Raw genomic sequence first — 14,604 nt, 5'->3', positions numbered from 1 at the left:
AAAGTTTGATGTTCCAATTTTATTTAAATGGGCTTACATAATTAGAGTTGAATGTGTTTTAGAAAATGTCAGAGCATGAATTCCTTGGTTCAACTGCATAAAATGTAATAATTTCCAGACTTGAAAGCATGTGTTTCTGTCAGAGCGGCTGTAAGAAATGTACATAAATGGGTAAATGTTACCCGAGAAAGATAAAAACTATTCATGCGTGAAGCAAAGCAGGAAACGATAGCTTGATTTATCATGCTTCCTTTCCGTTTTGTGAATATATTACCGTTTAATTTTTCTCTCTTACTACCTCTTGTGAGTTTCAGTTGCAGCACTTTTTCACTTCTTTGTATCACAGAAATCCTGAAAGTGAAACTGCACCTAAATGCTATCTGGTCTCCTTTACCTAAATTTAAAAAATGCTGAGCCGAGCCAGTCATACGAAATGTTTAAAAAAAAAAAAGAGCTTTCTCCATTATGTAAAAAGAAGCCTGATGGGTGTCTCTGACAGCAGATTCACAGGGCAGCCGGTGATGGGAGGAGGATGTCGTTTCACACCGGTCTGACGTAGTTGGCGGGCAGCAGGCCTCGCTGTCCCGAGCGCTGGTTGAGTCCAAACATCCACCCCTCATCTATCTGCTCCACGTCTGAGATCAGATCGCCTTCCTGGAGGGACACTTCATCCGCGTCTGCCGCTGTGTAGCTGTAGATGGCCTGGAAACGCTTCTGTGGAGGTTAATCCAACATGAATACACACACACAGAGAGAAGAGGAATAACAGAGCGACTTTAAAACACATTATTTACTTTACTGACTCCAATGTGACTGATTTGCATTTATTTTCCTTCTCAGTGAGATAAACACTCGTCCAGCATGCTGATGATGCAATAACACATGCAGCAACTACAGACTCAGTCGGCAAACTACACACACAGATACACTCAAAGACAACAATAGAAACACTCACAGCTCAGGCACTTTTAAAGATCCAAAATTCAACATTTAAACATTTTTATTTTCTAATTCTGTACCCAGTTTTGCAGCCAGCATTTCACAGCTGTATGAAGAGAACAGCAGGAAAAAGCAGGTGGCATAAAGAGACTCGACAAGAAAATGTTTTATTCTTAGAATCGGTCTGATATTAACAGCTTCAATTAGACACTTTACTTTAAATTACAGGATATCTAAATGCTAAAGATTGAAATAAAGATATTTTAGACCATGTTGAAATCTGTTACAACATGTCGACCCCCCTGTGCATACACACAGGCCAACCAAGGCGTTTACAAAACACACACGCATACACAGTTTTGTGTGTTGCATGTTCATGTGATAGCCTTACCCCTCCAGCAGGTGGTGCTACAGCAGCAGGGCGCACTTGTCCGACTGGCTGACTGCATCTCTCCTGGTTGGGCTGCTGGCCTTCAAAGTCTAAACACACACACACACACACACACACACACACACACACACACAGTCAATAACATATCAACTTGAAATATTGTCATCAAAAGGTTAATGTCTCTGACCTTGTCTATTTTCAGGAGGCGGTGCGTCACTTCGAATCCTGCTCTTCTCAAACTCTTCATGGTACTTTATCTGTTACACACAGATTAAAAAAAACACACACACTTTAACATCACAGTAAGACTCACACAAAAACATTCGACTGTTCAGAACCGCTCGCCATTTAAGGAGGTGCTGAGAGATGATCAGGGAAGTTATCAATGCTGCCAAAGCAACAGTTAAAGAAGAGAAAAAAAAAAGGTATAACACCACCAAGGTCCTGTCTGCTTTGAGTTTACTTTATCGGATTTGTTGCATTTGATTTTCTCTCCCTGCAAAAAGACTTTAAAGATTGAATGCACCAATGAAAAATGTGCATCAACCATTGTGGTGAATGATAACATTTGGATTTGTTAAAGTCGCTCTCGTGGTCATCTTCTCTTCAACTTCTGTAAAAAAAAATAAAAATAAAAAATAAAAAAAATCTAATAGAGTTCCAGCTTTCATGGGGAAGAGAAAAAAAACCGACCCCTCAATGTCCTCAACAGACCTCAGGAGGAGCAAACACAAGGAGGACATGACGGGAAAAGCTGCAGGACAGTGAGTGAGATTAAACGGGATGAGCGGAGAAAGAAAGAAGAAAGAAGAAACAAAAAGAGAACAAAGAGAGGGGAAGAAGACACAATCAGGAAAGAAGAAAAAGGAGTGATGGAAAGAAAAAAATAAATATAAAGAGGGAGAGAGAAAAGTAGCAGAAGGAAGGAAGACAGAAAACGAAAAAAGAGGAAGATGGATATTTCATCGTCTCAAATAGTATATTCTTATTCACAGATTCAGTTTCAGATAAGTTCCAATGGGACATATGCATACAGTACATAATCACAGATAGAGCACATATAGGGGTATGGATGGGTGGGTGTTGTTGAGGTTGGATCTTTACATTGGTCTAGTTTATTAAGTGCCGTAATTGCAGATGCTACAAAACTGGAAAGAAAAAGTAATGAATAAAAAGAAAGAAAGAATAGAGTGGGAAATCAATGCCAACAAAAGAGAGAGAAAGAAGGAAAGGAAGGAAGGATTTAAGGAAGTGAGAAAAACTAAGAAGTAAAGGAACCAGTCTTTAAAAAATGGAAGGAAAAGCTTTGCTCTCTTGACATGCAGCTTATCACCCATCATTCCTCTCTCTAACCCCGGCTCTCAGGAGAAAAAGGGAAAGTTTGTGTGTGTGTGTTTCAGTGTGTTGATACGTGTGTGTGTGTGTGTGTGTGTGTGTGTGTGTGTGTCCACAGCTGAGAGACTTTGACCATATAGGGCAGCTGCTCCTCAGTGGACGGAGAGAAATGTCTGAAATGTTCCTGAGCGTCTCTGCAGGATCTGAAACTCTCCACATCTGCCTCCTACTGTTTGTGCTCTCTGATCCAGTCTCTGCTGCATGAACTGAATCACAATACAGACTTATTCAAAAGTAAAGCCACTCGATCATCACTTCTGGGCCTCCATACGTATATGTGTGGTGGGGATTGTGTCTGCAGAGACCCTGTCCTCTGCCTGGATTTTCATTGTTTTGGTCTGTTTTGGTTGATAACCGTGGGCTGGCTTTTAGCCACAAACACAGAGTTGGCCTGCTCCTTTGTTGGACAGACTGGTGACAAACACTGGTGGTTAGCTTGTGCTAGCGTGCGGTAGCTTACGGTGTAGCTACAGACAGTAAACGTGCACGCTAACCCTGCAGTGAGGGCCATTTCTGGTAGCGCTGAAACCCAGGAGGAGGGGCCAACATTGCTACTCTCTCCACCTGAAACTACACGTTATATGCAGTCAGCCAATTCAGTCCAGTGGTTCACAACCTATGGGTCAGGCCCTTCAAATTATCCCCAAATTATTCATTCATTCATTCCTTTATTGATTATTGCAGTGCATTGTGGGGCGGTTTAGTATGACCAGTGTGCTCCTGTTTCATACTTAAAAATTCTGGCCCATCTAGTAATCATCAGGGTATTTCTCACATACACAAAACTGTGTGTACATAATCATTTGTGAAGGTATGCAGTTTCGGTCACAGCCGTGGTTTTAAAATGATCGACTGGAACAATTCTGTTGTTTTCTATGTTTGCATTAAAAATTAGAAAAAGTGAAATATCAGTTTAAGGGAATGTTGGGAACGGCAATGAAACCGCTCTCTGAATCATAGGCTCTTCAATATATGTTCATATACTAGAGTATTTAGAGTATAAGAATTAATTTAGCACAGGTTCATTGAAGTGAAAAAAATTGCAGTAAGGCAGCAGTATTTTGCTAAAAGATTAGCTTGTTAGCAATAATGCAAACGTGGCAACTTTGCCCATAGACTGTATATTAACATGGACGTAGCGAATCGGACGCCTTGGAGTGAAGCCAAAAGAAGAGTGCAGCACAACAAGTTAAATTGTTTCCCAATTTTAGTGTTTGCTCGTGTGATTTGTAGTCGTACTTGAGTGGGTCTGATTGTTGGACCAGTTCAATAATTATGTGATGTAAATCAACCTCGGGAGTGGTGAGGACAAATCTTATACTTTTACGCTAATCTGTCGCGGTTGTTTTTTGTGAAATGTTCCACTTACGTTGCTGATCTGGTCTTGCGTCTTCTTCAGTCTCTGCATCTCCGGAGTGTCGCTCACCACGCTGAAACCTTTCCCCTTGTTCTTTTCAAAGTCCTCCTTGTAGAGCGCCTGAAATGTACAGCAATCAACTTTAAGAGCAAAGCTTTAAAAAGTCGAGAAGATTGACACTCTTTCATGTCTGTATGCTAAATGTAACGATACAACCAACAGCTAGTTAGCTTAGCTTAGCATTAAGGATGGAAACAAGAGGTAGTTGAGGGCCGTGCTCTGCTCAAACAATTTAAGTTATGTATGTCTGTCTACTCTCACCTCTTACGCTCACTTATCAACACAATGGACCATGAATATTTAATCCAAAGATTGCCTCAGTGAGTTTACCCGCAGCTAGCACCTGCGCCAAACAACAACAACACTTTACTATTTACTTCTTTTTTTTTTCACTTTAGTGTGAGTATGGATAACAAAATGGAACTCAGCTTGAGCTATAGAGGTTCTGGTTGGCAGATTTAGTTATCTTTAGACAGGCTAACTGTTTCTACTGGTTTCCAGTCTTTATGCTAAACCAAGCTAACAATTGTTAGCCGTAGTTTCATATTTCACAGATAAGAGATTGTATTTCATGTAGGCTAATAAACTAATTCTCAGTCGAAAAAAAATACATCTTATAATGATATATATATTTCACATGAAGTCAAAGATTCCCTGAACATTGAAGACAAGTTTTAGTTACTGTAAAGGACAAAATGAATATGAAACACTTAAAATCATGCAGTTTTATCACTGAGTTATAAACTGCATTCACAGTATGTTGGGATCAGTTGAATCACATCGTGCTGTAAAAAAAATGTTGCAAGAAAAACAGACAAAAAAAGTAGAATAGGGAACAGTCACGACTATTACTAAAGGAAGTTTAAATAAGACTAATTCTTCCGATGTATGTCTGGTTGATACAAAAATGATACTTAAAGGGGACATATTGTGAAAAATCCACGTTTTCAGTGTTTTTGAACATATATTTAGGTAACCTGAGTGTCTACTGACCCACAACATGTGAAACAAACCCATCCAGTCCTTTGTTTGTGGTCTGCATAAGTCTTACAACACAGAGAAAAATGCTCTATTTCAAATTTGCTCTCCTTGTGATGTCACAGTGGGATTCTGGTCAAATAAATCCCCTCCCCTCCCCTGGTATCTCCACCCATGGACTCCACCCCCAGCCTAGAGCAAAACTTTTGCGCAGGTCCGCCATTTTAATTCTCGCTAGTGAAGGAGTGATGTCTACGGAGAAAACTCAGGGGGCGGGGCTCATTGCATTTAAAGAGACACACACACCAAAACGGAGCGTTCTGAGAGAGCTGGTTTATACAGGGTCACAAACCTCCTCTGGTGCTTGATTCATGTTATATTCTGACCAAAGCACAGCACAGATGTTTCATTTAGACCACAGGGGGACTGTTTGAAAAGGTGGAAAGGGGGGAGAATATGTCCTCTTTAAAGGCCTACATATAAAAAGTTATTTGACAGGCATTAACGGAAAAGTGTTTTAAAAGTGTTTTGATGTTTTTTGTTTGTCTTGAATCAGTCAGCAATGATAAATTCAACATAACCTGAATGCAGCATTGATCAAAACCATTAAAGCACGATTTAACAAGCAACAAGGATACATGTTTGTGACACATTTCATGCAGACAGATACACAGATGGAGGTTTGACAGACGTCACATCTAAAACACCTCTAGTGTTGCTCAAATGAAAACAACAGGAGTCAGTCGATGAGTTGTTACGACTCTCAAGACGAAACGATGAACAAGGTGAGATTTATTAGTGTTATTGGATTTTTTGAGGATCCGCAGTTTTCAGGTCGAGCCGGACGTACGTGACTGATCTGGTCTTGCGTCTTCTTCACTCTCTGCATCTCCGGAGTGTCGGCCACCACGCTGAAACCTTTCCCCTTGTTCTTTTCAAAGTCCTCCTTATAGAGCGCCTGAAAATGTGTCAGGTTGTAATGAACTCAGTCTGTAAAGATAAGCCCCCCCCCCCTCCTCCTCCCCTCCGCCGTGAGGTTTTATCCTCAGCCCAAAGAGGGTCGTATTCTTCAAATAGGAACAGCTGGATTATGAGGTTATAGACATTACGAGGCTGAACACACACATGTCCTGTTACAATGTACATAAACACACACATGCAGCGCTTTAAATGGCAATTTGTCAAATTTCCAGTGGATGTTTTGGCCTTGGGGGAAATACTTGTAACAATAAACAAAGCTGGAATATTTACTTGAAAGAGAATCTGAGGTCCTCAAACACTTTGCAGACAGACACACACACACACACACACACACACACACACACACACACACACACACACACACACTCACACACACCCACACACACACACACACACACACACACACACACACACACACACACACACACACACACAGAAGTGAGTCATGTTCTTGCTATGAGGAATATGCTGCCTCAGTGAGAGAGCTCGCCTGCCAGGACTTTTATGGTTATAAACAATGAACCGGGTCAGTTGGATGAGAGGAGAGGAGAGAGAGAGAGAGAGAGAGAGAGAGAGAGAGAGAGACAGAGAGAGAGACAGAGAGACAGAGAGAGAGAGAGAGAGACAGAGAGACAGAGAGAGAGAGAGAGAGAGAGACAGAGAGAGAGAGAGAGAGAGAGAGACAGAGAGAGAGAGAGAGACACAGAGAGAGAGAGAGAGACAGAGAGACAGAGAGAGAGAGAGAGAGAGAGAGACAGAGAGAGAGAGAGAGACAGAGAGAGAGAGACAGAGAGAGAGAGAGAGAGACAGAGAGAGACAGAGAGACAGAGAGAGAGAGAGAGACAGAGAGAGAGAGAGACAGAGAGAGAGAGAAAGAGAGAGACAGAGAGAGACAGAGAGAGAGACAGAGAGACAGAGAGAGAGACAGAGAGAGAGAGACAGAGAGAGAGAGACAGAGAGAGAGAGAGAGAGACAGAGAGACAGAGAGAGAGAGAGAGACAGAGAGAGAGAGAGACAGAGAGAGAGAGAAAGAGAGAGACAGAGAGAGACAGAGAGAGAGACAGAGAGACAGAGAGAGAGAGAGAGAGAGAGACAGAGAGAGAGAGACAGAGAGAGAGAGAGAGAGACAGAGAGAGAGACAGAGAGAGACAGAGAGAGAGAGAGAGAGAGAGAGAGAGAGAGACAGAGAGAGAGAGAGAGAGAGAGAGACAGAGAGAGAGACAGAGAGAGAGACAGAGAGACAGAGAGAGAGAGAGAGAGAGAGATAGAGAGAGAGAGACAGAGAGAGAGAGAGAGAGACAGAGAGAGAGACAGAGAGAGAGAGAGAGAGAGAGAGAGAGAGAGAGAGAGAGAGAGACAGAGAGAGAGAGAGAGAGAGAGAGAGACAGAGAGAGAGAGAGAGGGGGGGGGGAACAGCTTTTGGTGTAAATCTGACTGCTGTTATTTTAACATCATGTAGCATAAGAGCAAAGTCAAGTTAAATGATTAGTTAGATGGAGGGGATAACCGTCTCTGGTTAGGTCCGCTGCTAGTTTCAGATTTAGTTTTGAGCTTTGAGATGTAACACTTTGGTAACAGTGAGTGAGCTAAGATGTAAGATGTACACATAGATGTGTTTCACTTCTGTTGTTCAGACGATACAGTTTGCTTATATTTAGCGCATGTATTTTAAAACGTTTGAAAACCATGACAGTTATAGAATTACATATAGAAGAGGAAATGAAAAAAAAGAACATGTAGCTCTGATCTAAAGTATCTAACTGTCTGATTTTGTAGCTTCGGCAAAAGTAGCCAGCAAAAAATGGAAATGAAAGTATTTAGAGAATATAAAATATTATAGCACAGGTTAATTGAAGTGGAAAAAAATTGCAGTAAGGCAGCAGTATATTGCTGAAAGATTAGCTTGTTAGCGACAGTGCAAACGTGGCAACTTTGCCCATAGACTGTGTGTTAACATGGACGTAGAGAATCAGCCGCCTTGGAGTGAAGCCAAAAGAATTAGACTGGCTCATAAGCCCCGCCACCTCTATGCAAACAGATAAGACATTGGTCAAAGTACAAAATCAAAATGCACATCAGATATATTTTTCTGTTTTTAGTTATTTGTTATCACATCATTTTGTGTTTTATTCACACTGCGGCTTTTCCAGCCAATTTACACCATTGATTGATTGACAGTATTCAACAGCATGCTGCAATTGTGTTCCTCGGATGGTGAAGGGATGACCCTCCCTACTCTGTCTTTAAGTCTAACATGTCACTCTTTATATATAAACATTAAACCGTATTCTTACTCTACATGCAAATTAATTATTTGAGTTTAATGAAATGTTTCTGAGCAGGCAGAAACCAAAGGCAAGATAATCACCACCTCCTCAACATGTTTTTAGGACAAGGAAATCAAAGAGTAGAAATGAAACTGAGAAGGAATCTCTTCATTCTCCGTGACTTGGTTCACTTTGTTCTTCCCATCAGGTTAATCTACTGGCTTGGAAGGTGTGATTGGATTAGAGATTAAGGACAGCGGCGTTCAGTCGGGCAGGATGAGATGAGCCGCTGCCACACGAGAGAAAGAAAAGGAGAAGAGCCCTGCGAGCCTTTACGATCCCTTAGGAGGAAAACTCAACTCTTTAAAAAGCTCACATGTGGTGATGTTTCAACCCCTCTGTTTTTTACGTCTTATTTTCTCTCTTCAGTAACAAAGTCAAGCTGGCCCGTTCTGTCAAAGTGTCGCTCAAAGCGCTCGTTTAAGTCAATCACAGAATCCGGTTGTGCATGCGAGGATGCGTCCTCTTCTCCTGCTGAGTTAAGGAGACAGATAGAGGAGAAGACACGCTGAGTCATCATGACGCAAAGAGATTAAGGGACGAGTTATCTCAGCTGGAGGCAGAAAACAGGAACAAAGGCAGGAGTGAAAGCAGAGACGGAGCTGAGTGACAGTGGCTGATTTTTTTTGTTGTTGTTGGAGGGGGGGTGTGTGTGTGTGTGTGTGTGTGTGTGTCTGACCTGGCTGTTGAGCATGCTCTGTTGCTTGAGACGCAGGTTCTCTGGGGTGTCGGTCACTATGGTGAAGGAGGTTTTGGGGTAATGCCTGAAAGAAAGGAGAATAGCAGATCAAACTCACCCACCGAAACCATTTCTGAATTTAACTGAACGCCTCGTTTATATCTGTTCATGACGGCCTGATCTTATTCTGGGGAGCATAAAACACAGAACACTCCTCATGGTGAAAAAAAAAAAAAGGAAACATTTACTCAATCAAGATCATTTTCCTAAAACTTGGGGTGCAGTATAGCCTAGTGGTTATGTTGTGCACCTCATGCCGCAGCAGCCTTGGGTTTGATTCCAACTTTGTTCCCTTTTGCTGCATGTCATCCCCCACTCTCTCCTCCCAACATTTACTGTCTATCTTCAGCTGTCCTATCCATCCTTCCATTATCTTTAGCGCTTTTCCCGTTTTGGGATCGCAGGAGGGGGCTGGAGCTGATCCCTGCTGTCATTGGTCGAGAGGCGGGGTATCAATCACAGAGACAGACAAACCAGCCACTCTCACATTCACACCTACGGGCAATTTAGAGTCTCCAGTTGACCTAACGAGCATTTCTTTGGACTGTGGGAGGAAGCCGGAGCACCACCGGAGAGAAAATGCAAACTCCACACAGAGAGGTTTCCTGTCCCGACGGGGATTCGAACCAGGAACCTCCCCCGCTGTGAGGCAACAAAAAAAGGAAACGTTTCCTCAATCAAGGGTCATAATTCTACCTTTTAAGATACATTTAAATACATAACTCAGGGCACCGTGCAGCCTAGAGGTTATGTTGTGCACCTCATGAGCAGAGGCTATGGCTGCAGCGGCCGGGGGTTTGATTCCGACGTCGGCCCTTTGCTGCATGTCATCCCCCACTCTCTCCTTTCTAACATGTCTCTCTTTAGCTGTCCATATCCAATGAAGGCAAAAGGCCCAAAAATTCCTAACACGCTTGTTGGAAAGAGATTAAATTCCCATGAGTCTTCTTGGTTAGAAAGATAAATAAAAACTTTCAAATATCTAAAATGTTGGGATTTTTTTCTGTAACATTCACACTCATCTCTGTACTGTCAACTTTTATTTCCAGTCAACAAAATAACCCACACAAGAGACATTATGGCCTCCAGGTTAACTTGTTAAATTGTACAAATTACAACAATTTTAGATTCTTTGGGCAGGTAAACTACAGCAACAAAGAAGAGACAAACAGAAGAAGAAATGTAGATTCAAAATCCTGCAGTCTCAGATTTATGATACAAGAGCATTCAGACATGCTTTGGCACAGAATCAGACGTGTTCCTGTTAATCTAGTTGTTGTCTGAACTTATCAAAACATTTGAAGCGTCGGGATGGTCCGTGTGCTGCGAACACTCACATACTGCAGTAAGGTTTCTTCTCAAAGCCTTTGTAGGTCGTCATGCTCAGCGCCATCTTGCAGACCTCGCAGCTGAAGCAACCTTTGTGCCAATACTGGAGGGAAAGACAAGAGAGGGGGAAAACGTCAAGAGATATAAAGTGTGGAATAATCCTGAGATGCTTCCAAATGCGTATTCATTGTTGTTGAATGTTGAAATTCCTCTACATGAGAGTGCAGCTGTTTCTCTGCTGTGAATGCGTGCCAACAAGAAATGTTCTCAGTGCAAAATGACCCCAAGGCATTTAATTTAATTTGTTGAGATGCATGTTCAAATCTGTGTACCGTCTTCCATGATATGTACCTGTTTGATAAATGTAAGTAAGGTGGGGTTAAGTCGCCTCACCAGTGGTGTAGTGGTGTCGTAAAAAGTGGGTAAACTCTGAGTTTGTCCCCCAAATGTTTTTATAAATTGCTCGTCCAGCAGAGGATAAACGGCCTCTGATATAAATAGTGATACGTAAGACTTCTCTTAGTTATTTAGTTAGTGCGTACGATCCAAATTGGAGACAGAGTAGGGAGGGTCATCCCTTCACCATCCGAGGAAAACAATTGCAGCATACTACTGAATATTGTGAATCAATCAGAGGGGATTCAGACACCCTGTGGAGACTGAAACATTATCAGGTATATACTCTGAATATAACCTGCACTAAACCAGCCTCACTTATAGGGATGTTGTTGACTTTTTTTTTAGACTCGTTTCAGCCAATAAAAGACAGGTGTCTGTGTTTTTACAACAAAGGCTGACTTCAAAAGGTTCTTTAACTGAACTTTTATTGAAAGATCCAGGCTACGGGTCATTAAGAAATGATGTCATCACATAGTTTTTGCAGCAGATTGACGCGACCGCAGTTCACATAACTCTGCACTCCTGCAGCACATGTAGCAGAGTAACACAAGCTGTTACACATTAAAAAAGAGTCAAATATATGTTGTTTCATACTTTTTATTGAACTATTAAACGCTGAATTTGGAGTACATATGCATAGTCTTATAAGAGCCAAAACAATGCACGTAGAAATGGTCTTTTTACATTCCAGCTTAACCAAATCCATACACTTTCTGTTGTTGTTCATTGTGTCTTTTATCGTTCAAACAATACATTAGAAGAATTTCTGAACACTGCAGGGTGATAATAATAATAATAATAATAATAATAATAATAATAATACTACTACAGCTCCCGAGAATGAATCAGGTTATTAACCTTCAGGCCTATTTGTGACCTTTAATTGATGGAATTAAATTAACCTAACAGAGGGTTATCTTTCTCTGCTTACAGTCACATTAATGAAGTACAACCTAACACACTGATAAAGAGGAGACAACGAGGGACACACACACACACACACTCACACACACACACACACACACACACACACACACACACAAAACCCACACAGTTTCTCTGTGCTCTGTCTCTCTCTTTTTTCTTTTTTTTTTGACATTTAGAGGCTTGTGGCCAATGTTTATTAACCGGATGTGGTTTTAATTCTCATGCTCCCTTGACGTTTTTGTGTGTGCCTGTGTGTGTCTTTTTTGTGCATGTTATATGTGAATGCATGTTATATGTGAATGCATGTTATATGGTATTGCATGTTATATGTGAATGCATGTTATATGGTATTGCATGTTATATGTGAATGCATGTTATATGGTATTGCATGTTATATGGTATTGCAAAATTGTGAGAACACAACTCAAGATACAGTCTGCCACATGATCAGATAATTTTCAATGGTGGTACAGCATCACAAAGGTCACCAAATGAAGTGCACTATTAGTTTGGGTTAAAAATATGAACCATTAAATCAGCCACAACATGCTTTACACAGATTAAACAGTTTGTGACAAAATAAAAAACTGCATACTCTCTCATCTTTTAAAAGTAATTAACTAATTCAATAGGAAGTATTCCAATTGTTTGCTGAGTCAATTATAGTCAGGTCATGATAGGCTACACAGAAAAATGAATATACAGTATTATATCCGAAATAAGAGTGAAATAAACAATAGAAATGCAGATTATTAAAGTAACATCTATGTGTAGTTATTGAGGCAGACTTGAATCCCCTTACCTTATCAAGGCAATTAATTTTCTCTGTGGGGTAAACCGGTTTATTGCATCTTCCACAGGGTGGATTCATGATGGCAAAGGGGCACCACAAACCAGCAAACAAAACCACTCAGAGGTCCAGTTAAAGGTGCTCAAATAGTAGAGTTCAAGCTTCAGAAGGGAAACAGTCCACCTCCTCGAAGCTCGCAAAGTCAGACACATCAATTAATATAAGGACTGCTTCTCAAGGCGGGAGGAGTCTCCGTCCAGCAAGCATGAAGCACGAAGCTCTCACGGTGCCTTCATGAACAGTCTAATGTAAGGAATTTTCCAACTTGTTCTTGTCAGTGAAAAGTTAACAGACCGGCGTCGAAACAGAGCAATAGAGGACAAATTCTTCACATGTCAAATGATCCACATTCATGCTTCATACATTCTGAACTTAATGTTTGTATTCAAAGACTTAACATAGCACCTGAAATATTAACACGACAACGAGTGTTTAGATTAACTTGTTTTTCGTGGAGTACCTGAAGGTAGCATCGAATGAATCGGTGGAGAAGGGCATCCTAAACTGAGAATGATTAAAATATAAAACCGTACTGTAATAGCAGCTCAAAATGCTCTTGTGGTTTTTGAAGGAAACAAACTAAAGAGGGAAATAATGCCTGGATGGTCACCAGCGCTTATTTGGTATCAGTAAGTACCGTAGTTAGTATTTGGCGCCATCTGGCGGTGAGTGTTAAAATCGACATGTGAATCAGCCATCTCGTATAACTGTGAATGTGAGCTACATGCTAACCCTGTTGGTAACATACAGTTTTTAAATCGTGCTTTAGGGTCTAAATACGAAGGTGCAGACACTAATTGTGTATCCTGAACCACAAACACACAAACACTGCTATATAAAGGATAATTACACAATACTCTGCTCTGTGGATATCATCGGGGGTATAGCTCAGTGGTAGAGCATTTGACTGCAGATCAAGAGGTCCCCGGTTCAAATCCGGGTGCCCCCTCTTTTTTTAACCACCTCATATGAAGTTAATCGTGTTTTTATTAATTCCTATAGAAGTGAACGAAAATAACAATTACAACAGCAAAACTACTATATCCGTTCGTTTTAATTTAACGGTTAACGGTAGCAAGCGCAATGTTAAATACCATACACATCATCATGTCGTGACACCAGAGCTCGTAAATATATCTTTATTGTCGACTCTATCTCGCATTATTTCACTAACAGTATCAAGATAACATCAAGAGTTTGTAAAGAAAAAAATATATTGTAACTACTTGGACTATTCCACTCCCCCCCACCACCTATTATGAATGGTATGTTCCACCTCCTCTACCTGCAGTCTTCAGTTTAAATGTTTTATTTCTACGTTTTCTCAGTGGGCCAGTAAACTTCCCACTTCAGGTATTATCAGAACTACGTCACATACTTGTTGATTTGTCATTTGCAAAGGTAATTTGACTTCCTTATGGGCTGCTAGCGTTGCACTGACCATGCTCACTAAGGCTATTTCAAAATAAGGAGTAAAGCTACCATGTGTCCATCATCGTCCAACTCTCAATTTCGGAGGTAATTAAAATGCATATCATTCATTTCAGTCGGTCAACCTGTTTTAAGATCATTTATCTTTGCTGTGACACAGATTTCTAATTTTTAAACACAAAACGTAAACATGTTTTAGCTTGTATTTATGATAAGTTGGCTTATACCTTATTGGTGATACTGAGACCTAAACGTTAAAAGGGGTTTTCCCTTTATTGTATGAATTTGGCGCCATCTTGTGGCAGTGCTAGGTATCACCTGTCATACAAAAAGTGGTTAAAAACTCAAACATTCACAAAGGAGATAAGTCTGTATTTAAATATTGTCTTAATGCTGAAGGTGTGTTAAACTGTAGCTCACCAAATACTCAATTTTTATTGATCACTTAAGTGGGGGGCAGTGGTGGACAATCAGTTATGATTATCTGTGAGGATGCAGCAA

The 14,604-nt window shown here is 40.9% G+C and overlaps 2 protein-coding genes and 1 non-coding gene across 4 annotated transcripts; 1 reads left to right on the top strand and 2 right to left on the bottom strand.

Moving 5' to 3' along the window:
- Positions 1–4: 4 nt before the first annotated feature.
- Positions 5–12,846, bottom strand: LOC132955262 (LIM and SH3 domain protein 1-like). Of its 2 annotated transcripts, XM_061028035.1 has the most exons (8): positions 12,625–12,846; positions 10,505–10,599; positions 9,108–9,192; positions 5,971–6,078; positions 4,095–4,202; positions 1,518–1,587; positions 1,331–1,419; positions 5–714 (listed from the first exon to the last, which is right to left on the bottom strand). In XM_061028035.1, the coding sequence occupies exons 1-8, from the start codon at positions 12,691–12,693 to the stop codon at positions 541–543; spliced, it is 798 nt and encodes a 265-aa protein (XP_060884018.1). In that variant the 5' UTR covers positions 12,694–12,846; the 3' UTR covers positions 5–540. The 2 variants fall into 2 exon arrangements, with proteins under 2 accessions (XP_060884018.1, XP_060884019.1); XM_061028036.1 differs by lacking the exon at positions 5,971–6,078 and having other exon boundaries at positions 12,625–12,842.
- Positions 6,165–9,090, bottom strand: LOC132955261 (uncharacterized). The gene is made up of 2 exons (XM_061028034.1): positions 6,490–9,090; positions 6,165–6,399 (listed from the first exon to the last, which is right to left on the bottom strand). The coding sequence occupies exon 1, from the start codon at positions 7,561–7,563 to the stop codon at positions 6,610–6,612; it is 954 nt and encodes a 317-aa protein (XP_060884017.1). The 5' UTR covers positions 7,564–9,090; the 3' UTR covers positions 6,165–6,399; positions 6,490–6,609.
- Positions 12,847–13,549: 703 nt separating the features above from the next.
- On the top strand, positions 13,550–13,621 carry trnac-gca (transfer RNA cysteine (anticodon GCA)). The gene has a single exon. It is a non-coding gene; the product is annotated as a tRNA-Cys (tRNA).
- The last annotated feature ends 983 nt before the right edge of the window (positions 13,622–14,604 follow it).

Source organism: Labrus mixtus, chromosome 21 (genome assembly GCF_963584025.1).
Source record: "Labrus mixtus chromosome 21, fLabMix1.1, whole genome shotgun sequence".
NCBI lineage: Eukaryota > Metazoa > Chordata > Actinopteri > Labriformes > Labridae > Labrus > Labrus mixtus.
This window is presented reverse-complemented; position numbering and strand designations above follow the sequence as displayed.

Coding starts and splice junctions, on each gene's coding strand:
- LOC132955261 (XM_061028034.1), bottom strand. CDS start 7,563: ATGCTACATGATGTTAAAATAACAGCAGTCAGATTTACACCAAAAGCT.
- LOC132955262 (XM_061028035.1), bottom strand. CDS start 12,693: ATGAATCCACCCTGTGGAAGATGCAATAAACCGGTTTACCCCACAGAG. Junction 1,420..1,517: donor GCCTCCTGAAAATAGACAAG/GTCAGAGACATT, acceptor GTGTGTGTTTAG/ACTTTGAAGGCCAGCAGCCC. Junction 715..1,330: donor TAGCACCACCTGCTGGAGGG/GTAAGGCTATCA, acceptor TAACCTCCACAG/AAGCGTTTCCAGGCCATCTA.